General features: G+C 58.3%; 1 protein-coding gene across 3 annotated transcripts in view; it reads right to left on the bottom strand.

The window, feature by feature from the left end:
* Positions 1-239: 239 nt before the first annotated feature.
* The window catches only part of B4GALNT3 (beta-1,4-N-acetyl-galactosaminyltransferase 3), a 91,417-nt gene continuing 65,822 nt past the window's right edge, over positions 240-25,834 (bottom strand). The window contains exons 2-20 of one of the 3 annotated variants that reach the window (XM_057557645.1): positions 23,235-23,338; positions 22,212-22,289; positions 15,452-15,547; positions 14,960-15,050; positions 14,489-14,589; positions 13,993-14,060; positions 12,865-12,943; positions 12,680-12,746; positions 10,994-11,137; positions 10,043-10,152; positions 9,251-9,351; positions 8,966-9,027; positions 7,603-8,404; positions 6,337-6,656; positions 5,464-5,617; positions 5,174-5,246; positions 4,658-4,811; positions 3,991-4,117; positions 240-2,290 (exon numbers count right to left, since the gene is read on the bottom strand). In XM_057557645.1, coding sequence (XP_057413628.1) covers positions 2,182-2,290; positions 3,991-4,117; positions 4,658-4,811; positions 5,174-5,246; positions 5,464-5,617; positions 6,337-6,656; positions 7,603-8,404; positions 8,966-9,027; positions 9,251-9,351; positions 10,043-10,152; positions 10,994-11,137; positions 12,680-12,746; positions 12,865-12,943; positions 13,993-14,060; positions 14,489-14,589; positions 14,960-15,050; positions 15,452-15,547; positions 22,212-22,289; positions 23,235-23,338 — 2,840 coding nt within the window. In that variant the 3' untranslated portion in view covers positions 240-2,181. Of the gene's footprint in view, positions 2,291-3,524; positions 3,726-3,990; positions 4,118-4,657; positions 4,812-5,173; positions 5,247-5,463; positions 5,618-6,336; positions 6,657-7,602; positions 8,405-8,965; positions 9,028-9,250; positions 9,352-10,042; positions 10,153-10,993; positions 11,138-12,679; positions 12,747-12,864; positions 12,944-13,992; positions 14,061-14,488; positions 14,590-14,959; positions 15,051-15,451; positions 15,548-22,211; positions 22,290-23,234; positions 23,339-25,834 lie in introns of those variants that run through there. The other 2 variants (XM_057557646.1, XM_057557647.1) reach the window with 2 other exon arrangements.

Here is a 25,834-nt window from a genome sequence, read left to right as displayed (position 1 = left end):
ATGCTCCTCAGGCAGGAACCAGGTGCGCCCCTTCGAGTAAACCACAGCCCAGGGAGGGCTGACCCCCGCCCCCCAGGCGGTGAAGGGTGGAGGGTGGTGTGGAGGGCCCCTGGCACGTCCGTCAGAGGCCTGACAGCTGCAGGACGGCGACGCGAACCCTGGGCCCACCCCTCTCCCACCCTGATGGGCAAGAGGAAAACACAAGAGCGTTTTGTTTTCTGAGAAGATGCTGTATTCAATGCTTTCCCTCCCCCCACCCTACACATTTCCCTACAGAGTAGGGGCTGTGCCAGGCCCTCTCCATTAAGGCAGGCGGTGTGGAGGTAACAAACATCAAACACAAGGCACTGGCTGGGGCAGAGGGGGTGATGCATCAGGCAGGGGAGGCTGGGTGGGCTCCTGTCATCAGGAGGGGTGAAGCGGGAGGGCTGTCTGGGTAGATTCGGGCCTTGCAGGGCGATGCCCAGGGATGAGAGTGGCCCCAGAAAGAAACGTGGCACCCCAGCCAGCCAACTGCAGCTCTCACCTACTCCCTACAGCCCTTTCCCAAGGCACGGAGCCTGAGCAAGGACCATAAAAAGCCACAGCCTCAGGGCAGATATGGCCTCCGTAAACCACAATCTATGAATTGAAAAGTCTGTGTCCTTCCTGATTTCTTAAGAGGGAGGCAGGGATTCTCTTCAACCTCCAGAAGGTTGGCTCCACTCTCCCATATGCCAAGTTCATGCTCTTGGTGAATGCAGGGCCCACCAAGTAGACCCTGCAGCTCCACGTACTGTGACTTGGACTCTGCCACAGCACCGAGCCTGGGCCCAGCTGAGTGGCCCCCTGGGCCCAGCTGCACCTCCCCCTACGCCCTTCCTCACAGACACTGGGCTTCGAGATGCAGTGTCCGATGCACCGTTGGTGAATCAGAGTAGCGGCAGAGGCAGCAGCAGTAGAAAAATCCCCAGCCACGAAGGCGTCTGGGATCATTAGTGCAAGATACGTGCGTGATCGTAGGTGACAGAGAGGGTGCCCCAGACTACGAAGGTCAAGGGCTGTGTTCCCTGAAACGGCTTCACTTTTCATCCTCCGGCCCTGCTCCCTTCCATGTGAGGAAGTAGTTCAGAGCGACGCCCTCGCCTCCCCAGACCTTCCCCCACACCGTCCCTGTTCCCTAGTTCAGAGTGTCTTCCTCCTGTCTTCCCCACCGGGCTGGCCTGGGGCCCTCTCTGCAGGAGGGAGCTGGGCTGTGAGCACTCAAGCTTCCCACTTCCCTGCTCATCCCTTCCCGCTGGATCCCATCCCTCCTCTCATCCTCTCCCGGCTCTGCTTCACATGGTCCCCAAGGCCCAGCTCACAGGCCGCTGGGACAGAAAGGGGCTTCTCGTCCCTGCCTTCCCCACCTTGCCCATGATACACGGCCTATTCACCCAACACCAGGGAGCCAGGAGCCCCCTGTCCATCGGTTCCCCGGCTCCCAGCCCCCCGTGGCACCGGGAAGAGGAGGCCAGTCTGGAGTTAGTGCCACCTGGAGGGTAAGGTTAATGCCCTAATCGGTGGCCAGCTGTCGGGTGGCCACCTGGGAGAGATATGCGTGTCCTGGAGCCGCGTGCCTGCGGGAGAGCTGAGAACGGCTCCACGTGAGGCCGGCTCCTGGGTTACAAATCAGCTGTTGGTCAAGGACCGAGGGACGCACCTGTGGGTCTGAGGTATGCGGGGCCCCCCCTAAATGCACGACTCTGCCCCCTCACAGTCAGTGCTGGATCTGGACAGTTACAGTTTTGGTTTTCTGTTAAAAAAATAAAAACCCCAATAAAATACGTCCAATAGGAGAGCTTCCCAGTCCACGGCCACTGCCCCCTGAGGAGCCCGGGGTGGACGCTGGAAGGCACCTCCCGGTCAGGGTGGTGTCGCCCAGGCAGGGCTTTCCTTCCTCAAGCCAGTTCCGCCGCCCTTCCCGGGAGCTGTCCCGTCTCCTTCCCATCTCCTGGCCCCGGACGCCCAGAGGTGGGGAGAGGCCTTGGCCTCCTCCCATGGAGGACGGCTGCCGGCGCAGGGGGTGTCGGCTCGGAGGCCCCTCGGGCCCAGCGCGGCCCCTGCTCCCCTCCCTCTCCCCCTCCGGCAGCAAGCGGGCACTGGCCAGGCCACCGCGGTGCAGGGGCCGGAAGCGGTGGGTCCAGCGGGCCACCCCCGGGGTTATGGCGTCTTCATCTGGCGGCGGTTCCACATGCCTCGCTTGGAATGGAAGTGATGGAAGAAATTCCGGAGGGAGAGACGCTCCACTTCCAGGCCTGCTTGGAGGATCCTGGGTGGGAAGGGATGGGATGAGTGACAGATGCACAGAGGCGGGGGTGGGGAGGGGGGCCCCCGAGGAGCCTTCCTTCCACGTCTCCGCCAGGCCCTGTCCCTGTCACCCTCTGGCTACTCCCCACGGGGCAGGGGAGCGGGTGGGGCGTGCAAAGAGAGCCAAAGGGCCTGGGCTGGAAGCCTAGCTCCGGACCTATGAGGCACGGCATCTTTCAGAGCCTCTACCTCTAGAAAGGATAACGATGGGCTGGGTACGGCGAGGGTGAGGTGAGGACCAGTGATGATGGAGGCGGGGGTCGGGGGTGGAGTGTGGAGGACACAGAGAAGACCTCTCCCATCCCTCCCCGCCCCCTTTCCACATGCATGGCCTGTCGGGAGGCCTGTGCTTCCAGCGGGTGGAAATAACTGGCATTTGGAGCCATTTCTCTCTCCTCGGGCTTCAGAGGAGGCAGGCAGGTCCAGAACTGGTCGAGGTCTGCCTCTTCGCAGCGGTGGAGGGAACACCAGCCCAGGCTTCTGTCCACCTTGGGGTCTGACTGACAGAGCTTTACGGGAGCTGCGTTATCTAATACAAGCTCCCTCACCCTCCCTCCTTTGCACCTTAAATTCCCTCAGTATTGTCACCTTCCCTCCTGCCTGCTCTCTAGGGAAAAAACAAGCAGACCGGGTTGTTAAGCCTCCAACAGTCATAGCTGTGAGATTTGGGGCAAGTTGTTAACTTCTCCTCAAGGCTCAGTTTTCTCATCTGGAGAACGGAGACAATCACACCTACCTCACAGAGGTCTGGGGAGGAATAAAGGAGGTGATGGATATAAATCACCTGCCAAGTACAGGTGCCCAGTGACTGGTGGGTGAGGAAGTGCCCTGTCTCTCAGGAAGAAGAGCGTCTCTTCCCTGTCAAGGTCTCCTCTCCCCTGGAGCCCCTGACCTTGCCTGTCCGCCTCCTCTGGGCACTGTTCCAGCAATTACACCCTTTCTCTCTTGGATTTTTCCCCTCTCCCTCCTTTGCCCCCCACCCTCCCCTCCCCCCACCCCCCGCCTTAAGCTCAAATCCCAAGGGATCATCCGCCTTCCCTCCCCTTTTCTTGGCAATAAATTCTGGAAGGAGGAATCTCAGACTAAGCCTCCACTTCCTCACCACCCACATGCTCTGAAATCCCCTCACCCTGGGGTCCCACCAGCCTGCTCTCTGCTGCCACCCCTCTTCCCACCCACTCCCTGCCGCGGCTGGTCCTGCCTCTTCTTTACATACCACAGACCCTGTCCTCCTCCCCCCAACTCCCTTCTACCAGGGACCCAGAACCTCCTGGATACCTGCTGCCCTTTAATGGTCCACACTGGCTCTTTTCCTGACCCTCTGCCGGGTCTCTTATCCACCGCCACAAGCTCAGCCTCCTCCCCAGCCGTGTTCTCCCGAGTGGGCAGGTGGGAGCCTTGCCGAGAACAGTACCATTCGCATCCACACAGCTCGGAGTGTGTGTTCTTCCCCCTGACAGTCTGCCAGGCACCCACCACACCCACCCTGTGACACAGGCAAAGGCAGCATTCCCGCCAATAGATCCAGCCTCAGCGAGGGAAGGAATGTGACCCCCAAGAGGCGGTGCTGGGCCCGGGGGCCGGGGGGGGGGGGGATCTAGCCCTGCCCCCGTCCCCGGGCCCCTCCCCCAGGCCTCTCAGGTGCCCTGGCTCCCCGCTCACCTGTCCAACAGCTCCCAGTCCTCCCCACCCCAGCGGTCTCGGAACTCCTTGGTGTTCATGCCCCCGATCCTGTCCAGGTCTGACTTGTAGATGCCGAGCAGCCCAAATCCATTCACCTCCCAGTAGCCTGTGGACAGACAAGCCCCAGATGAGCTGAACCAGAGCCAGGAGGACAGAGAAGGCTGAGGCTGAAAACTCTCATCTGAACGAGCCCCTTGCCTATTTGGGGGGGAAGCCCCCCAAGCTAAGGTTCCGGGTCCAGGGAAGGCAGCAGTCCTACCAGGGAGGGACCAAGGGCCGGCGACAGCCCTACAGGAGGCTCTGCCGGCAGCAGCCCCCGAGGGCACAGCCTCGCGCTGCTCCCTCTCCAGGTGGGGAATCTTCCTCCCATCTCTGTATCCTCACACAGCGCACCGTCTGGCACATAGTAAGTGCTTAATAAAGGTCTGATGAACAAAAGAAGGGGAAGATGAGGCGGGAAATGTTCATCGCTGCTGCGTCAGCTCAGCCCTGGGGGCACTTCTCTGTGGTCTGTCCAGCGGAGCAGAGGAGCGGGAGGGGAGGGCGGGGGAGGGGTGCTGCCATTGTAGAGATGACTGTTTCCAGCTCTGGGTTAAGAAGCAAGGCAGAGGCCTCGCCTACCCTCCCCAGCCCAGGACAGGCTCACCCTCGGGCCACTGGGGGGTGGCGCCGCAGTGCAGCCTCATGACCATGGGCGCGAAGGCCATCTTGCCCTGCACGCAGTGCTTCCGGATGGCATCGATGATTCCAGCTGGGAAGTGGATGTGGAGGTCACAGAGGAAGATGATACTGTGCGGGTCCTGCGGACAGAGGTGGGAGGGTCAGCAGCCCCTACAGACCACGGCGAGGAGCCCAGGCCACTCTCTAGGACAACCCTCAGGCTCTTTCCCATTTCAGTGACTGACAAACTTGCGTGAAGCAAACTGTTGGATGGGTTTCCACGGTACTGGGCATCAGGGCACAGTTCTCACCGTCAGAGAGGGAATCCCGACTCCTCCCTGACCTTTCACGGACTCCGAGGACCCCGCACAAATGCTCCCACCCCGGTACCAGCCCTGCGGCGCAGCAGAGAGGACCCCGTGTCCTCGTCCCTTCCTCCCCGAGGAGCTGGCCGTCTGTGCGTCTCTTCAGCAGCCTTAGTCACGTCTCTCAGGCCGCTTACCTTCACCAGGTCCACGCCAGCCTGAAGCCCGGCTGAGCGTTCGAAGTTCCCACCTAGCTTCAGGTACTGGTAGCTGCGGGGAGAACAGAGAGGGGCTGAGCCTCAGGGCCCGGCTGTGGCAGTCCCAGGTGGAAGCTGGCAGGCGGAGAAGAGGTGACGCGTGCTCCTGGGATGGGACTACAGGCAGGCGGGTGCGTCCTCTGGGGAAAGCTAGAGGCTGGGAGTCAGGGAAGCTGGCGGGACCTCAGGAAGAGCTGGCTCAGGCTGTGCCCGGCCGAGAACACCCTCACCTGGGCAGCCTGGACCTTCTCAGGGCCACCTCGACGTCCATGTCCTCGCTGCTGTAGTCGGTGATGATGATGTTGAAGTGCGGGTCGCCGGTGACACCGAACAGGGTCTCCATGTCTCTGATGAACTGCTGCACCCAGCGCGCCTGGTTCTTTACTGCCCGGTGGGGCAGGTGGGGCGGGCAGGGAGAAAGAAGCAGAGGTAATGCAAAAGAGGGCACCTCCACTCCCGGTTCCTGCGTGCTCAGGAGTCCCATCAGACTTTTGTTGAGGGTAATGCGGCTACGGGAAAGGTCAGCAGAGCAGCGGGGGACGGAGGGCAGAGGGAGAGCTCACCGTTACAGGGGCCTCTACACTCCCCTCCCCGCACAGCCTCCCAGGGAGGGCTCTGCGGGAAGGCCTGGGGCTGGGGCTTGTTATCAGCTTGTCATGGTTACCCCTCCTGGGCTCTCACACTCAAACCCTCTAGCTGTCCATCTTACGGTCATCCTTCACGTTCTGTCCAACCCTACGGTTACACTCCTGGGACGGGCTCCCCTCTCTTGTTATAGAAGCCAGCCAGCCCGCTCTCCCTGTCTCACTGCCCCAGGCCAGCTGTAAAGCCCAGGACAGCAGCCCCGACTGATTTTCACATCCAACCCTGAATGCTGGTTCAGTAAGAAGAGACACTGGCCTATGAGTCAGCGCCCTTCCCAGCTCCAGCCCTGACTGCCCACATGACCTCAGACTAGTTACTTTTCTCCTGTGAGCCCCAGTTTCCCAAAGTGGCCTCTCCCGCAAGTTCTTGTGAAATCACATCGGGGAGCAGAGAACGGGTGCTCGTGATCACGTGAGGCCCCTGCTCCGTGGACAGCGCCCAGGCAGCAGGAGGCTCACCCGGCACAATGAAGTGGACCACGGCGTGGTGGTTCCAGGAGAAGCCCTGGGGCCAGCACAGCTTGGGCTCCGGGGCCCGGGCACTCAGGACATGTCTCTGGCGGTTGTGTGGACTCCACACCAGGCCTTGCAGGTTCCGGGCCTCGGCCTCTTCCCCACCAGCGGCATCGACGCCCTGCCTGCCACGCGTGGACACGAACTCCGAGAGCCGCACCAGGTGCTGGCCTCGTTCCAGCAGCTCAAGCTCCAGCAGGTAGCGGCCCCCACGGAGATGGTCCTGACGCTTCTCCACGTTCACGATGCGCCGCAGCTGGTACCTCCTGGCGGAAAGGGTGCGGGGCTTGGGTCACTCTTCCCGCACGTGGGAGCAAGGCCAGTCGTCAGGAGACCTCGGTCTTTGCCCAGCTTTGCTGTTGGCTAACATGCTCGCACGATGCTTACCCGCTCCAGTGAGCACTGCTGCCATCTTTAAAAACGCACCTATTGGGCTTCCCTGGTGGTGCAGTGGTTAAGAATCCACCTGCCAGTGCAGGGGACACGGGTTCAAGCCCTGGTCTGGGAGGATCCCACATGCCGCGGAACAACCAAGCCCGTGGGCCACAACTACTAAGCCCGTGAGCCACAACTACTGAGCCTGTGAGCCACAACTACTGAAGTCCGCACGCCTAGAGCCCGTGCTCCACAACAAGAGAAGCCACCGCAATGAGTAGCCCACGCACCGCAACGAAGAGTAGCCCCCGCTCGCCGCAACTAGAGAAAGCCCACGCAACAACAAAGACCTAATGCAGCCAAAAATAAAATTAATTAATTAAAAAAATAAATAAATTGAAAAAAAATAAAAGCGATGAAAATGTTCTGGAATCACACGGCAGTGGTGGCTGCACAGCATCCTGAACACACTTAAAAACCGCTGACCTGTACATGGTGAACTGAATGGTACGTGCCTTTCATCTCAATCAGAAGAATGATGGTGGGTTGAATGAATGAATGAAAGAACAAAGCACTCATCCATGCCTTCTGCCCCCGCCCTTCTAGCCCACATCTAGGTCTCAAGGTGTCTTTTTAGCCCCCGTTTTGCCTGTCCCATCTCTTTACCAGCTCCCTCCCTGACAGCCTTCCCAGTGTTCAACCCGTGTCCTGGGCCAGGCCCCAGGGACCTCAGACCTTGCCTGATGGTGGGACCGAGACCCGAAAGGCACTCATCCTCCCAGGCGCCTGCGGCCAGGGCCACCCCCCTGCCCAGCCCACGAGAGCCCTTTACCTTACCCACGGCTGCGCTGGTTAAGCTTCTTCAAGAAGACCCGCGTGACCTCGAGCGCCTCCTGCTCGGGAAGCAGCAGGTTGCCAGACGTGTTACAGCTCAGGTCAATCCAGTCGGTCCGCAGGGCTTGCAAGTCGAGGTTGCCGGCACTGAAGGTCTGGTCCCAGTTCACCACCGGGTCGAACATGGACAGGTATTCCAACACCTCACTCACATCCTCCTCCTCCTCTTCCTCCCCCTCGTCCTCTCCCTCCGCTCGTCCCTCCTGGCCGGCGGCTGCTGCCAGCACCTCCTCCTCCTCCTTAGGCCAGCCCCTCCTGGGGTCCAGAGGCTCAGTCCTGTCACCCCTTCTCTGCTTTGCAATGTACGACTCAACTTGATTCAGCCACTGGGACTGCCCCAGTGTCTTCCCGGGGCTGCCACCCGTGGGTCTGGGCCTCTTCACTGGAGGCGGGTGCCCTGCTTGGTGTCCCGGGGACCACTTGTCAGGATGCCGTGGGACCTGGTGGGACTCGGGGTTGGGCTTCCTGGCCTTCTTCTCTGCTGGCCGGGCCGGGATGGCGCTGGTCCTCGCTGGGAAGGAGGCTGTGGAGTTCTGCGTGGGAGAGGGCACCACCAGGCCCTCCTGGGGCCGAGCCAGAAGTCTCCGCAGGCTTCGGAGGCGGCGGTTGGTGGCGTCCTGCCCGGGGGCCGTCGGGGGCCCTTGCTTCCCCTCTGGTGTCCTGGTGTTCTGGCCATCAGGGGCACGGGTGTCCTCTGCCGCTTCTCTGTACTGGGATTCTTCTAGAAGGCCTTCCTCAGAACCTGCTGTCAACAACAACCATCCCTCGCATGGGGTTTCAACCTCTCCCCAACAAGATCCACAAGACGGCTGAGGACCGGTGGGTGAGCCAGTGGGGGTCCCTGGCGGGGCCTGCACTGGGCCCGGGATGAGTTACTCAACCTCAGCTAAAGCCAGGGTCTCCATCTTCCATAGGGTTGTTGTCAAGAGTGAGTGACACGAAGGACAGAAAGCACTAGCCGGGGCCTGGCACATGCAGGGACCCAGCAGATAGCCCCACTTAGTCCCCAGTACTGCAAGGAGAGAGGCCACAGGAAGACGGTGCTTCTGCAGAGCAGAGCTTCCCTAATGATGGGCCGGGGTAGCGAGGCCCTCGGGCAGTTCAGGTAGCGTCCCCCAGGGCCCTACGTCCTCTACACGCGCCTTGGAAAGGAAGAGGGGGAGAAGGGCTCCTCCCCCCACCCTTGGGGCTGGGGGGAAGGGCTGTGGGGTTTGCATTCTAAGCTCCTGCGGGGAGAAGGGGTGGCTGGCACAGTCCGGACTGTCACCCTCCGGCCTGGCCTGGAAGCTCGGCTGTCGCTCTGTACCTGGCTGCTCTGGCCCCTGCTTCGGAGGCTGGTCAATCTTGATGTAGTCCTGAAAGTTGAGCCTGCAGGAGTGAGGGAGGCTGGCATGGGCACCCTGCAGGCCATGGCGGGGGTGGGAGGGGCGGCCTGAGGTCACGCCCAGCCGGTGGTGCAGGGGGGAGGTTGCGTGTGTGCACATGTGCTTGTGTGAAGCACCCAGGAAGCGCCAAGGCTTCTTGGTGGGGGGTCTCCGTGGCCCTTCTGGTCCAGGCAGCTCTCCCGGCTCCTGCCCCATCAGCGTCTCACCTGTCCTGGTAGTAGGAGTTTTCCTGGTAGAAGCACTTATTGTGGGTCTCCATGTGGCTCAGGCGGGTGTAGTCATTGGGGTAAACGAAGGACAGGTGAACCTGGAGGTGGAGAGCAGGGCTGCTGTGGACGCAGTATCTGGATTCCACCCTTGACGTGCCCTCCTCTGGGCTCTGGACGACGTGCCCGAGTCAAGCTCCCCGTGTGCACGTCCCCGTCTCCTGCCCTGGCTCGTTCTCCGCAGCTGCAGCCGAGGCCACCCGCCCCCGCCCCCACCCCTCCTGCGGCCTTTCCCTCTCCCGCCACCTCCCACAGTCCCGAGACAACCCCTGTTACTCCCTGCGCTGTCTTTTGCCCCCTTTCAACATAGCTCGAGGCCTCGGCCACCAAAAGCCTTCTCAGCCCTGCCCCACAGCTGCCCCCAGCCTCTCCCGCGGTCACCTCTGGACCCGGGGGCGCAGCGGGGTCCTGCCCCTGGGGCTTCCGTGCGGGCTAGGGGTTCTCTAAAGCGGAGCTTCACCTCCCCAGCGCCTTGTCTATAAGTTTAATAAATACCGCCACCCTCGGGGCGGAGGGTGGGAGGCCTCAGCCAGCCCACCCCGCACGGCTCCGGGCTCCGCAGGGCAGCCCATCCGGGCCAGGCACGGCGAAATGCCGGTTCTCTGGGCCCCGGGAGGCATCCCGCCCGCTGGCGTGTGGTGTGGGGAGGAGGAGGGGCCAGCCTCTGCAGTCCCGGCCACGGGCAGCGAGCCCCCTCCCACGCCTGTCCCCGCCGCCCGGCCCGAGACTTACAAACCGGAGTCCCTGGTAGCGCTGCAGACGAAGCCCGTCCACCAGGTAGCTGGGCTTGTAGGGACAGTCGGGCAGGACGCGGCGGAGCTGGGACTTGGGGATCAGGGGCACTGGGGCAGAAGGAGGCGGGGTGAGGTTGGGTGAGGGAGCCTGAAACAGGCCGGCTCACAGCCACAAAGCCTACCGGCTGCGGGGCGAGGGCTGGATCTGCGGCCCCGAGCCCACACATTTCTGTATTCACTCGTGGCAGCGTCCAGCCCAGCGGCTGAGGCCACCAAGCGGAGGCTGCCACCACTCTTGAGGGTGGGAGTGGATTCCAGGGGCAGCTGGAGGCAGACAGCTCGCACGCGGCGCCTGATTCGAGGCACAGGACAGTGCTGGGATCGCTGTACAGGGCCGGGATCGCTGTACAGGGCCGGGATCGCTGTACAGGGCTGGGATCGCTGTACAGGGCCAGTCTCAAAACAGGTTTAGAAACTCCCAGTGAGGCCACGAAGCCTCCCCCTAGTGAAGTGCCGGTAACTGAGTTCCCTTCCGGTTGCCATGGCGGGGTGGGGGGACAGGGCTGGAAGGGGACACTTTGTCCTCTTTTAAAATGTAAACACTCCGGACAGCTTAAGACTCCTACACCTTAGTGGGGACGTACTTCTCTCACTGGACAGCAAGAGCTAGAATCCAATAAGAAACCGATACATGTGATTGCAGAGAGCACACCTGGGTTCTGGCTCTATTTCTTGTCCCGTAATGTTTGCTCTGTAATGATTTGTACAATTGCAAAGTTGTACACCTATATTTTCGTACCTTTCTGTATGCATGGTACATTTCATACAAGTAAAAGAAAAGAGTCTCTGATTTGGGGATATTGCACTAGCACAGAAGCCTCCTCCCCGACATCCGTGGACCTGGCAGCGCGTCCCCTGGCGGGAGGTCAAGTCCGCGGTGAGGTCGTACCTCGATAGAGGGTGTCCCGAGGGTCGGGCCGCAGCATGTCGGCCGGGGGCTGCTCATCGCTGGGAAGAGGGTCTGGGGAGCCTGCGTGGCTGGCCGCCGTCTGCGGGATGTGGCCCACCTCATCCATCCTCAGGAAGGTCTCATCTGGGCCCAGGCAGGAAAGAACAGAGGGCAGCTGTGACTCCCAGAGAAAGTCAGCCCAGAAGCCAGGCCCCTGCCTCCTGGAGGGGCCAGGAAGGGGCCGACTCAAGGCTTCCGTATCCCCAGGCTGGTACAGTATGGGATGCGCTCAGTCCCGCTTCCCCCCAGCCCTGCCTCCACAACTTGTGGTCTGGACCCCTTGGACCCCCTCCACCAGCCCCAGGGCCAGCACACACCACAGTTTTGTGTGAGCTGGAAAAAGTCACCTCTTCCTCAAAATGTTTTAACTGCTATCTGCTGGAAATTCATCATTAGAAGTCTGTTTATTTAACAAACACGTGAAGGGCACTTACTAAATAATAAGCCAGGCGCTGATCCAAGCATCTTACAAATATCAACCCATTTAATCCTCAGAGCTGCTGTGGCTTATGTACTATTATCATCATTCCTACTTTACAGACAAGGAACTTGGGCAAAGGGAAGCAAAGTCATGTGCCTGAGATCACACAAAGCTGAGTGAACCCAGGCTGTGTGTCTCAGCCTCTCCAGCAGACAAGCCCACGCCCACCAAGCAGGGAGCCCCTAGGCTTCCAGCACCGGCTCCTCACCTCCCTCTGGGGGCCTGGTGTTCAAGACTACTTGTCCCCTATCTGACCAGCCCCGGGGGCTGGCTGCTTGTCTTTGCTCTCTGCCTCCTGAGATCATCTGCCTTGGCCCCAGATAAGAGCTCGGTTACCTCTGGCCCATCTCACTGGTTTCTTTTCTGAATTTGCCTCGGGCTTCCTTTTTCTTGGTTCACACTCAATCTATGGATTCCAATCTCCCTCCTTCTTCTGGCACCAACTGGCCCTTCTGCCCTGACCTCCTGCTTCGGTCACCGGCAGCCTCCCCCGACCCCTCTTGCCCCTTCCTCACTGCCGCCCTCTCCTGTGAACCAGACCTTCCGTTCCGCCCTCCATCCTGCCCTCCGCGCATACACTCTTCCCACCGTCTCCCGGTCTCCTCCAGACCCACCTTCCCTTCCTCGCCAGGGCTTCTGCTCTGCCCATTCCTCCTATACCTGGGCCCACACGGCCCACCTGCCGGTGGCGACTTCTCAGTGGGGCCTCCAGGCAGGGGGAAATCATAAGCAACAAGTATGCTCGGGGAGTCCACTGACTGCAGCCTGAGAGAGGTGAGAACGCTTTCTCTCCTCTGGCCACGGCCGTGCGAGAACCATGGCGGCTCATCTGCAAAACAGGGACTGGCCTCCCTCAGAGGCTTTTCATCTGGAGTGAGCGTCTTGGTCTCTGGATGACCTTGAAATCATACAGACGACACTGTGTGGAGGCGGACGGGCGTTTTTCTGGGGCGAGGGCTCGGAGAGGTTCCGGAAGGTGCTCACAGGTCACGGACCCCCCGGGAGCTAAGGATCTCTGACCGTAGCGCCCCTTCAGGCTCTTCTCCTTGGTCCGGACCCTCCACACCTCGTTCCAAGCACCCCTCCCGCCCCCCCCCAAGCCAGCCCCACTTTGGCCTGTCCCCAGGCTGGAGCAGGACACTCACTTGTGAAGAGGGACAGGGAAGCAGAGTCAATGATGCTGAACTTGGCCCCGGGGTCATTCCGTCGCCACTGGGAGAGGAGAGAGGGTGGACGTGGCAGGTTGGAGGTGGCTGATTTGGAACAGGGCTCAAGGGCCTGGGCAGAGGGGCGGCCAGGCACAGAGGCAGAGGGGACCTCGGGGGCTCACCGCGACTTCCACGTGGTCGGTGCCCTGGTCGTTCTGCTTGTGTAGCACCTCGAAGTAGTACCTGCGGGCAGCTGACAGGCTGGCAGGAGAGGGCAGGGAACAGCGGGCTGTCTCCCAGGCCCCCACGCCGCCTGAGCCCGCTCCCAGCGCCGTACACGCCCCATCCCTCCCTCCCTGCTCCTGGTCTCAGGGACCTGCTGGCGAGCGTCTGGGTCAGAACCCCCATCACCACTTACTGACAGGGCGGCCTCAGTCTTCCCTCCCGTGAGATGGGATAACAGCACTAACCTCCCAGGATACTCAGCTCTCTGTTAACCCTCAGAGAGCTGTTCCTATGTGGAGGCACGGTGTTAAGTGCTTTATACACATGAACTCACGTAATCCCTGTCTGCAGATAAGAACCCTGAGGCGCAGAAAATTTGGGTAATTTGCCCAAAGTCCCCAGGTAATAAGGGGCGCAGTTGGGGTTTGGACCCAGGCAGTCTGGCTTCAGAGCCCTCATCCTCGGCTGCTGTGCCGAGTCACACGGGAAGTGGTGACCTCGGGGGCTGGCACAGCCAGTGCTCTGTGCAAGCCGTACTGCCTCACTACCACCAACACCAGCACTGGCACCTTCAAGCCAACACGTGTTCTCGCCAGTGTGTGCGGGCCACCAGGTGGCGCTCTGGGGCTGGGATAGTTCCCATCCCAGCCACTCCAGGCCTTCCCTCCAGCCTGCCCAGGGGCCCCCCGCCATTCGGAACTTTCTGCAGCTCAGAAAGAGCAGCGGCGGTCCAGCTGTGGACCCTGCAGGGATGGAGAAAACGGGCAAGCAAGGGCGGGGAGAAAGGAGACCCATTCTGTTTTCCAGTCCTGCATGCTACTGAACAGCTGTGTGACCCTCATTAAGTCACAGCCCTCTCTGGGCCTCAGTTCCTCATCTGTAAAGTGAGGAAGGATGGGCCAGATGGTCTCTAATCAAAGACTTGGTTTACCTGAACGCACATGGCCCTGGCTCGCTGAACCTCTGTGATGGGGCGGCGGTGGGGGGGGTAGCTCCCCCCGGGCCCGGGCCCCGGCCCTAAGCTAGCCTCTCGGCACCTGACGGAGGCTGGGGTTTCTGCCGCTGTCACCACGCTCCATACTCACCTCACTGGCTTGGACATTTGACTCTGAAATTTCCCGAACTCTCCAGGGGCAGTCCACTCTTTTCCAGTCTGGAGGTGTGAGGAGCAAGGGGAGAGAAGGGCAGACGCAAAGGCAAAGTATGGAGGGTGGGAGATGGTGAGTGAGGAGACACAGGCAGAAGGAGAGAGGAGGAAAGTGGGAGGTGGGAGGGGACGCGGGACCACTTGGGAAGTAACTCCCCTTCCTCGCACGCCCCTCCCCCAGCAGCCGGCGCCCACCGCGTGAATCCTCAGCATCAGGACCAGAGCACCCAGGACAGGTGTGGCCCAGTCCTGAGTCTTCCCGGGGTCTGTTCCCGGCCACACCCAGTCCATCCCTCTGTAAGATGGGAGGCAACAGGGGAGAACGCTGCTTCTCATGCCTCTTCCCTGGCTGTCACACCAGAGTGTCCTGATGGAGGCAGGTGACCTGGCTCCTGGGGGCGGTGGGAGGGCCCATGGGGCCGTGGGGACCCTACCTTGCCGACGCTGGCCAGCAGCTGCAGGCCTGAGACCTGGTCGTCACGGCTCAGCCAGAATTCTGCGTTATCGTCGGCAGCGATGGCAAACTGGATCTCCCCTGGGCATGGGGGCAGTTTCCAGGTGAGAGCAGGACGGGCCTCCACATAGCGGGCGCTCATGTCTCAGGCTAAATTCTCTTTGGGGGCTTGCTGCTGGGCTCCCCTCTTTGTAAAGTGGGGGTCTCTACACCCTGGGAGACCCCGTGGAGATGGAGACTTACAGGGAGGGGCAAGCTAGTTCCAGACCCTTCAAATCAGGGCGTGAAGTGGCCGCCTGGGGGCCTGCGTGAGGCCTCACCACGTCCAAACTCCCCCCCTCCCCCGAGGGTGGGCTAACAGGGTCCAGCTGACCCAGGGCAGGCAATGTGCTCCGGGCACCCTGAGAACTCGGGCAGGAAGGGGAGGAGCGGGATCCGGGCCTGGCCTCACCGTCGGTGAAGGGGTGCAGGTAGCCAAAGATGCGGAGGCCATAGTTGGTCCACTTGGGGGACACGGCCAGCTTCCTCAGGGTTGTGCGGACCTGTGCCAGGAAACCAGAGGGAAATCATCACCCAGAAGAGGGAAGAGGGAAATGAAGAGGCTGGCCTGCTCAGGGCTGGTGGGAGGATGAGGAGGGAGTGAGGCAGGCGGGACTCGGGAGGCAGGCAAGCCTCCCGCTCCCACTTGCTTCTTTATCCAGGTGACCGGGAACAGTGCACAGCCCCACAACTGCATGTGGAGGCCTCCCAGGTAAACTATATTGCCAAGGAATCCCTAGGAAGGGAACAAGGGAGACACTGTGGGCGTTAGAAGAGGGTCCACGGGATAAAGGAAAGGAAAAGAACCAGAAAAAAAGCAAGGGAAGATGAGGAACACAGAAGCCAGGTGCAGGGGTGAGAGCCAGGAGCGGGGCAGGAGGGGAGCGGGGGCGGAGGCACTCACGTGCGGGTACAGGGGGAAGTGGAGATCCCTCCGCAGCTGCCGCACGGAGCTGCCGCACCAGTCTTCAAACACGTGCAGGTTGACGCGGCCCCGGAACTGCACGGGGCAGGGACAGCGTGTGAGCGTGAGATGGGGCCGGCCTGCAGCCCCGGCCCGAGCGCTCCTCCCGGTTGAAGGTCCTGGTCCACGCCAGGCCCGTTCCCATCCTCGGCACCCACGGCTGCCTGGGGAACCTCATCCCCGTGGCCTGGCCCTGAGGCCTGGGGCTGTCTTTCTGTCCTTGCACGTGTCCACACGCCCACATGCATGTACACGCACATACACACACTCCCGGCTCTTTCCATGCAGGAAGTGGGCTGGTCTGCATCCCCCAGGCAGGGGGAGTAACAGCCAGGACAGAATGGCAGGAGGGAGGCGCCAGGCTGGGGTTTCAGCCGGACCCGCTCTCCCTCCCCTACCGCCTCGTAAGAGGACGCCCGCACAGCTGTCTGGGTGAAACCTAATCCACCCGTGGTCTTCGTGCTACTGGCTGCCCTCGTGGGGAAGCAGCTGGCAAAGCTGCAAGAGGTCTGGGGGCCCCATCGGCAGAAGGGCTCTGATGGCTCTCCTGGGAGCTCAAAGCCTCATGCTGCCCAGGCCTCTGCCGGGATGCCCACCAGGTGCCTGGGCCTTTGGGGAAGCCCTGGGAAGGCAGGAGCAAGGAGGTACCTGCCTCCCCTCCTCGGCTGTGGGGCCGGTGGGCACGGGACTGAGATTGGAGGCCTGGAGCACAGGGCCCCCTTTGGAGGGGAGGGGAGAGCAAGGGCAGCAGCCGGGACCCTGAGTGGGTGGAAGGGTGGGGAGTTGGAGAAGGGAGGGGGTGGGGATAGGGTCCCAAATTATCCTGACAAAGGGCTTCAGATCACCCCATCTCAGCCCTTCCCCACTCCCCGCACCCCTCCCCAGCTTAATCTCCAGGTTGCGGGAGGTGGGCCCCAATCAGGCCACACAAATGGGCCCTGCCCTTCCCGCCGTCAGATATCAAAATCCGAGCCACCCTTAAGGAAGACAGAGGAGGAAGGGACACCCAGACTGGAAGCCCAGATAGAAGGGCTTCAGCAAGAGACCCGCAGGGAGGGATGACGGGGGAGAGAAGGGGCCGGGGAGAGCCCCCTGACAGGACCGTCCCCTCCCCAAGCAGAGAGCCCGTCACCCCGTGCCCTCAGCAACTTGGCTCTTCCCGGGACCGCGGGTAGCAGCCGTAGCTCCCCAGGATATGAGTGGGGGGCTGGGACGGGTGGGAGAGAGAATGTGGGCTGGGTAGGTGGGGGGCAGGCTAGGGCTTCTTGGAACGAAAGAATGGGGACATTGTGCTACTTCTGGGGAAATTCCTAAGTCCCGTTTACAAGACTCAGCTGTCTCCTCCAGGCCGCCTCCTCCATGCCCCTCCCGGGAGACTCTGAGTCCACAGCAAACTGGGGGGGCATGCCCCCAGAAGTCTGCTGTGCTCAGCCAGGAGGCCAGAGGCTACAAGGGCTTGGGCAGGGAAGGAGGAAGGAGCTGGGCTAGCCCCCCCACCTGCCCCTCAGGGCCCTGCTTATATAGCAGCGGAGCCTGAGATGCTGCGGGAAACCCAGGCAGGGGGAGGACTATTCACATCCCCGGGGGCTAGGCCCTGACTCAGCACAGAGCCACCCCTCCAGCCATGCTCCACCTGCCCTCAGGCTGTGGGAGGGGATGGACACCATCCCCAAGGGACCAGTGGGCACCTTCTTCCTCCCCAGGCCCTGACTGGTGACCCCCCCCCAGGGCTTGTGTCCCTCCAAGCTTTGGAGACTTTGTGTCGGGCAGGGACGTGGGACTCCTGCTTGTCGGCACTGCCCTCTGTCCCCTCTCTCCACTGTCCAGCAGAGCTAAGGCCCAGGGAAGAGCACTGGTTACTCCCATGCCCAGAACACGTCCATGGCCAAAGACGGATTGGAAACCTCCGCCTACAAGCAGTGGAGAAAATACCTGTTGAACCCTCTCATTTTATTTTATTTTATTTTTTATTTCTTTCTGTTTTTTGGCCACGCCACACGGCATGCGGGATCTTAGTTCCCTGACCAGGGATCGAACCCGCGCCCCCTGCAGTGGAAGCTCGGAGTCCTAACCACTGGACCACCAGAGAAGTCCCCTGAACCCTCTCATTTTAGAGGTGAGAATATTGAGGCTCAGAGAGGTAAACTGAGCCCCTGAGGACACACAGCAATGAACCCTCTGGAAGTGGGAGGGCTTCTGGGGGTGCGGATGCAGCCTGGTGGGTCCTCACCCACCACGTCCACTGCCCTCCACCCACCACAGGGTCTCTGCCAGGCCTCGCTGGGCTCACAGAGCCTCCCACCCGGATGGAGGCATCTCCCACCACTGACTCCTCCCACTGCCTGTAGAACTGTCTTTCTAAAGACAGATCTGATCACCCACTCTGCCGCTTCACACCTCCTAGGGTTCCCAGAGGCTTCTGGACAAAACCTCACCCTGCCTTCCCAGCCTCACCTCACCCAACTCCCGGTCATACCTACACCCCAGCGCACACACGTCTCTGTGCCTTTGCAGATGCTGTTTCCTGCTTGGAAGGCCCTTTCCTTTCTTCCCCACCCGGCAAACTCCAGCTCACCCTTCAAGGTTCTTTTCAAATCTCTCTCCCTAGGCTTCTGCAACTTCCCCAGGCAGAGTTCCAGCTCCCTCCTGTGGGTTCCCTGCACATCTTAATGATCTGAGTGAACAAATGCTTGGAGAAGCTAAGTCTGGAACCATATGTTCCTTCATTTATTCTATAAGCACCAAGTGCCTGCTTTGTACCAGTGATGATGCAAAGATGAAAAGGGGTCCTCAGAGGAGAGAGACATGCAGACAAACGAGCCACCTGTGCCCGGGCTACTGCAGAGGCTGAGATGCAGAGGGCACGAAGGCGGGGCGGCCAGGTCCACCTCCAGGAGGGGTGAGCAGCCCAGCACACCTGGCTGGACCACGTGACTTCCACCCAGCAGGACAATGAGGTCACCAGTTCCTACACACCGGACTCCTGTTCAGAGTTTCTAGCACCCGAGCTACTATTTTTTCTTTTTTCATAAATTTATTTACTTATTTATTTTTGGCTGTGTTGGGTCTTCATTGCTGCACACGGGCTTTCTCTAGTCGCGGTAAGCGGGGGCTGCTCATTGTGGTGGCTTCTCGTGTTGTGGAGCACGGGCTCTAGGCGCCACGGGCTTCAGTAGTTGTGGCACGTGGGCTCAGTAGTTGTGGCTTGCGGGCCCTAGAGCGCAGGCTCAGTAGTTGTGGCTCACGGGCCCAGTTGCTCCGCGGCATGTGGGATCTTCCCAGATCAGGGCTCGAACACGTGTCCCCTGCATTGGCAGGCAGATTCTCAACCACTGCGTCACCAGGGAAGCCCACCCGAGCTACTCGATTCCTGTTCACACCTGCCCCTTGAGTGAGCTCCCACTTGGAAACCAGGGGGTCCCGGCTCCAAGAGGATAAGAGGTGGCTCTAGATTTGGAGGACAGGGCCCGAGGCCCATCTGGTGAAATTCTGATGGAGGGAATTATCCCCATTGGAACAGATGGTTTGTAATTGAACTGTGGTGTCACTTGCGTCTCCCCACGGTGACGTGTATGATGGTGGTGGTTCAGGGCCCTGAATAAAGGGCAGCCTGATCTGCACCGAAACCCGTACACAAACGCTCACGGCAGATTTATTCCCAAGAGCCGAAAGCAGAAACAACCCAAATACCCATCTATTGAGGATAATAAAATGTGGTCCATCCACACAGTGGAAGATTATTCAGCAAAAAAGTGAACAAAGTTCTGATATACATGCTGCCACATGGATGGGCCTCGAAAACTTAATGCCAAGTGAGAGAAGCCAGACACAAAAGGCCACACAGAGTACGATTCCCTTTATATGAAGTGTCCAGAACAGGCAGGTCTAGAGAGACAGAGTAGATTGGTGCTTGCTGGGGGCTGGGGGCTAGGGGGTAGTGAAGGGGTGATGGCTAACAGGTGAGGGGTTTCCTTAGTGGTGAGGAAAATGTTCTAAATTGAAAGTGATGGATGCACAACTCTATGAATATACTAAAAGCTACTGAATTGTACACATTAAATGGGTGAATTATATGGTATATGAACTATATCTCAATAAAACTGTTTGAGAAAAAAGCAGGGGGAGTCTGAGAAGGGGAATCAGGGTCCCAGCCCTCCTCTCAGGAGAGAGACGCCACCTCACCAAGCCCGCATGACGTCACCCACAGACTCTGACTTGCTTTGATCTGATTCTGCATTCCCCGAATTTCTTTCTTATAATTATGTTGGTTTTCTGGGGGGAGCGCCCTGAGCAGCAGACAGTGTCTGGTCAGTGGACCGTATACTGACTGGTAAGTGAATAAACTGGCATTGAGGTTTGTTAATTAGTGGGGTTTGCTAGTCAGTGTCTTATGATCTGGGCTGACAGGGACAAGTTTTTGAGAGCGGTTACCCCATGAAGCCCAGCCCACCAGCCGTCCACTCCCGGTCTGATAGGCAGTGGACTGACTAAGCCTGCTTTGCTTGAGAGCGACTGCTGGCCTTGGAGACCCTGAGCTGTCGGCCAAGGGCTGGGGCGGGGAGACGGTCAGGGGAGAGACCACGGTCAGCCTTCCCGTGTTCTGTCCCTGCTCACCCGCAGGGCAGGGCTGCAGTAGCTACGCCACCTTGGGGGAGTGACTGAGTCAACCCCTCTGGAGCCATCGCCAGGAAAGGGGCAACAACAGTGCAACCTGACAGCCCTGACAGCTAGTAGATGTTCAGTAAGTGACATGTGCCCTTCACCTGAGCACTTCCTGCTGAAACCGTGTGTCAAAAGGCAGGAGACAGGTAAGGAGAGGGGAACCGAGGTCCCCACGACGGGCTGGAGGAGGGGGCACCACCGCAGCTGGGAGACGGCATATGCTAGTTATTTAAACATGCACGGCCTAATTATCCTTGCTGGTAAGATAAGGAGACTGGATCAGTGATTCCCTGAAGATCCATGAAGATTGAATGAGGATTTTATACGCCACTTTTTTTTTTTTCTTTTGGCCATGCCGCGTGGCTTGTGGAATCTTAGTTCCCCGACCAGGGATTGAACCCCGGGCCTCGGCAGTGAGGGCCCAGAGTCCTAACCACTGGACCGCCAGGGAATTCCCTATAAGCCACTTTTAATAATAAAAGGACAAAGTCAGTGGAAATCAGGCATTTACCACCAAAAGGCTAAACACACTTACTAAAAGATCAACTATTTCTTTAAAAAGTCAATCCTATTTTAATCACTATTTACTATTTGTCACTGCTTTCATGGAGATATATACGTATATATCTCCATCCTTGATTGGCGAAAAAAGGTAAGAAAACTAATGATTAATAAATGCAGAATATTATGTAGTTATAATCTTTCAAAATAATTGGTTCATTAAGAAAAATGATCCAGGGACTTCCCTGGCGGTCCAGTGGTTAGGACTCCGCGTTTCCACGGCAGGGGGCACGGGTTTGATTCCTGGGGAACTAAGATCCCGAGAGCAGAGGCCAAAAATAAATAAATAAATAATCCAACTGTCCTCAAAGGACAGAAGGTTGGATCGCTGGACCAATGGTTTGCACAATGCCATCTCCAGGTGGGGCGGGGCAGGGCCTAATTACCTGATGATATCACCTGGTACAGGTGTGCCGGTGTTGTAATCCATCCTCTCTCAGGGTTTAAACAGAGGCAATTTCATGGTGTAGGTAACCTACCATCATATTTTGTATGACACCGCATCCTTCACGCCCGCCCCACGGCAAATGGGTGGAGTGGAAATAAAATCACCCAGGCGGAAGAGGTCAACCTGTGACAGGTGTGGACGAGATGACGGGCTGGCTGACAGCACCCAGCCAAGAAAGGCTTGGACGAGTTGTACGATACAAAACCTAAATTTGAAATGTTCACCCCCAAAGCACCACGCTGCTCTGGAGTCTCCACACAAGCTTTTACTCAAGGTGATCTTGCTCATGTGATTAACCTCCTGAGCCTCTGCTTCTTCACCGAAAGAAAAAGAATCTGTCAAATCCTATGTACACAAAAGGTATGATGATGCTTATGACAACTTTCATTCACACCTTTAACTGCTTCCTATAAAAAGTTTTCTAAAGCGGAGTTTCCTCGTATATGTCCCTTAGAACACTGGTTTCATAGAATATTAATGGTTCATGGGAAACGGTAGTTCAGGAGGCAAATAAGTTTGGTACGTGCTGAGCTAAACCAAGTCAACGGATGACCGCAGAACTCAGAGCCTTTCATGTGCTAATGTGTATTTCCAGGGAGTGGATGTCTATAGATCTGAAACCGTATTTAACAGTGGATTCCCTTCTGCCTGGAATATCTTATGAGACTTAATGGTCCATAAAAGACAGTTTGGGAAGCTGAATTTTATAACTGGGGATTAACATGGACATGAAAGTCCTGTAGCTTTCTTGAGCTTTGCTTTTCTCACCCATAAAATGAGGATATTGTATTATCCTATAGGGTCATAAAGCTGACAGGAGATTATGCACAAAGCCTGGCACCCAGTAGGCCCAGGCTCTGCAAATGTTAGAGCTTCTCTAAAGGAAGAAAATTCAATGAGCCTGGAACCCTTTAATTTTTTTCTTCAAATTAGATGAAAATTTTCAATAACAACCACTAGAAGAAAATTTTCTGTAGCCTCTGGAATTACCTATAAACACTGTTTTTTAACCCTCTCCAAGAGCCTCACCTCTGACAGCCAGGGGACCGGCTTATTCCACTTCAGGTAGCTGCTGTCCCCCCGGCCACCTCTCGCGGAGTCTTGGTCCTGGCCGAGCAGAGGAGAATGAACTTGGTGGGAATATTAGGGTGACAACAGGATTGGGGTCCCTTGAAAGTGCCTGTGGAAGCAGAGGGTCAGGAGACCCAGCCCTGCTGTCGGAGGCTTATCAACTTACGGACACTCCCCTTTCTGGCTCACACTATATCCCTCAGGAATATATCTCCAATGTATGCCCCTGAGGTGCTTCTCCTTTCCTGACTTTTCTCAGTCTTCCCATATGGAAAAATTTTTTCTAATTAGACCAGGCTCTCCTGAGGGCAGGAACCTTGCCTCCCTCTTCTGTGACTCATCTGTCCTAACAAGTGGGAGCCCCCTTGGGGGAGACACCCCAACTCCTCCCTACCCTGCAGGTCCATGGGTTCAGTTTGGCTCTGGTCCGGCCTTGGAGATCCATGTCTGTTCTACGCTCAGAGGCTCAACCTTAGGGCTCCAGGCTGAACTGGACCTCAAGTTCCCTAATCCCCACCCAGAGCAGCTTCTAGGGACCATCAGCCCAAGAAACACCACAGGGAAAATGCTCCATTACAAACCTGCCCCCCAGCTATTTGCAGGGAGGGGCCGTCTCTACCACATCATCTCTGACTCCTAGCAGCAAGCACCTGGGACTGTCACTAAAGTACCAGCCCAGTCCTCATTCCGGCAAGAGGCGAGAGGTGCTGGTCCGGCTCAGGCTGCTGATGGAGGCCACATGCCTGGACGGCTCAGACTTGGGCATCTTGAACTATGTGACAAGGCTTTGGGGAAGGCAGGATGGACGTCTCTACCCACGAAGCTGGGAGAGCCCGTGAGGCCAGCCTGCCATCCAGGGACTCCTGCTCTGCCCTGCCCTAACACAGGACGTGAGGACGCCCTGAAGGCTCTGCGGGCAGGGGAAGCCGAGGACCCACGTTAACGCACCAGCAGGGAGGACGGGCCGACCCTGCCACGTACCTTGAGGCCCAGCCTCTGGGGACGGTAGAACTGGAGATTTGGATCCACAGCCGGAATGTTCCTGCTGGCCAGAGCCTTGGCCAGTTCTCTCCAGCTGCCATACCCTGAGGAAGGGAAAGAAGAAGAGAGGAACAAGGTCAGCACGACCTGAAGCCCTCATAAATCTGCGAGATTCAGGGCATAACAACAGAGGTAATCGTGTACCTTCTGTGGCTCCTGAGCCCTCGTCACGGGGTGGGTATGAAGTGGGGTGGAGTGGAGGGGGACAGTCACAACCTCGGCCAAGGTCAACACGGCAGAGAGCGAGGGCATGAGCTCATCTCTTGTTAGGACTCGCTGTCCTTCCTAATTCAGAGGAGGAACCAGGCCAGGTGAACCCGGAGCTTTGTCCTGCCATGTGACCACCACAGGCTGCCTGTCGAGGCCAATATCGCCCAAAAGCCACTGGGTGCATGGCGGCCGAGCTGAGCTTTCCCCTCACAACCTCCCTGCCTCCGAGCCAGGGAGCCGGCGGGGTATCTGACGGGGGGCCCTCCCCCTGCCCACCGTTAGTCGCTGGGCTGCTGGATGGACCCAGAGCTGGGGGCGCCAGGAGACCGTGGGTCAGGACTTGGCGTTTGCCTGTCAGAATTATAAACAGCTGGAGATATGAGATTTGAGGTCCAGCTCCTCCTAGATGCATCTAGAGGCTGTGTGTGACGGCTGACATCTGTGCCCTGAGGCCCTGGAGCCGGTCAGCTTTCACACACCTGGGAAGGTAACAGCCAAATCACGGTGAGAATGAGGGAGATGCGCGTGCATTCACGGCCACGCAAAAGGGCAAGGAGCCGCCGAGGGTTCGGGGGGGAGAATCAGAGCTCAGTGGTCAGCACCGCTGTCCACTGGGGGCCGGGGCTGCCCACAGGTCAGGGGGACGCTCGGGCAGGATGGAGACTTTGTGGAACCATAAGGCAGAATCACAGGCCACCAAGAGCTGGGAGGGGCCTTCAAGACCACCTAGTCTTCATTTCAGGTGAGGAAATGGAAGCCCAGCTATCTGGAGTCACTTAGCAAACACAGCTGACCCCCTTGTCCACAGGGGATACACTCAAGACCCCCAGTGGATGCCTGAAAACACACATAGCACCGAACCCCATATATACGATGTTTTTTCCTATACATACTTATGATTAAGTTTAATTTACAAATTAGGCACCGTGAGAGATTAATAATGTTAACTGAAAATCAAATAGAACAGTTGTAACAATATATTGTAATAAAAGTTATGTGAATGAGTCTCTCTCAAAATATTTTATTGTACACATTGAATGCCTCTGCCATCTTAATGGAGCACTTATCATTCACTGTGGCTGTAGCTTTTGCAGTTTGAGGTGTGACAGCAAAACCACCGAAAACTTCTTTTCCCTTCTTCACAATTTCACAAAGAAAAGACTCGCTCGTGCCGTAGATCTTAGCAACCTTAGCCTACGGTTTTTTTTCTTTCTTTAAGTTTCACCTTTTCACTTAAAAGAAGCACCTTATGGCTTTCCTTTGGCAAATGCGAATTTCCAGCATCACTGCCGTTGCACCGTGGGGACAGTATTGAGTAAAATAAGGGTCACTTGAACACAAGCACTGCGATGCCAGGACAGTCCATCTGGTAACCGAGACAGCTACTAAATGACGAACGGTGGGAGGGGCTGGAGAAAGGGGGTGACTCACTTCCTGGGCAAGATGGAGCAGGACAGCGTGAGATTTCATCATGCCGATCAGAACGGTACCCACTTGAAAGCTTATGAATTGTTTACTTCTAGAATTTCCCATTTAGTATTTTCAGACCCTGGTTGACCTTGGGTAACAGGAACCACTGAAAGCAAAATCACGGATCAGGTGGGACCACTGTAGTGACAAAGCTAAGGCTAGAACCCAAGAGTTCAGATGGAACCCACTGGGCTGCAAAAGCGCAGAAAGCTCTCCAACAGCTTCATCGAGATGCTCCCAGGACACTGCCGTGGGCGCTGCCCGGGAGTTAGACGGGCACCACCGGCTACCGTGAGCCAAGAGATGCCTGGAAGCAGAAGCATCCTAGGAGCCCCAGGCGGGCACCAGTAGAGGCACAGCCAGCCAACCAGACACAGAGGAAAGAGCACAGCCCACAGATACGGGCCACAGAAGGTGGACATCAGCACTTTGCCGCAGTGTGTGTGTGTGAATACCTCCAGGAAGGGGGGTGGAATGTGGGGCGCGGCGGGGGAGCTTTTCTTACCCAGTTACATGCTGGGTGCTCCACAGGGTTTACTCAGCACCTCGCAGGCGTGATCCCATCTGGGCCAGGTCTGATTACCCCCACTTCACAGATGGGGAAAGAGAAGCCCAGGGCTGAAGGTCACAGAGTCCGCTGTCTCGAAGCCGGCATCGGAACAGAGAGCCTCTCTGCCTCACCAGCCAGCGTTTCCTCTTCCCGCCTACATTTTCTCCTGTGGATGCTGTTTGGTGTGGACTTGGAGGAGACCCGGGGTCAGAGGTGTCCGCTGGGGATCTGTGCCCCTGGGTTTCTGCGCAGACATTGACCGTCCACTCATGTTATGTTTATCGGGACTTCCGCAGGTTTATCCTGCTGC

The sequence above is a fragment of the Balaenoptera acutorostrata genome, chromosome 11 (genome assembly GCF_949987535.1).
Source record: "Balaenoptera acutorostrata chromosome 11, mBalAcu1.1, whole genome shotgun sequence".
Taxonomy (NCBI): Eukaryota; Metazoa; Chordata; class Mammalia; order Artiodactyla; family Balaenopteridae; genus Balaenoptera; species Balaenoptera acutorostrata.
This window is presented reverse-complemented; position numbering and strand designations above follow the sequence as displayed.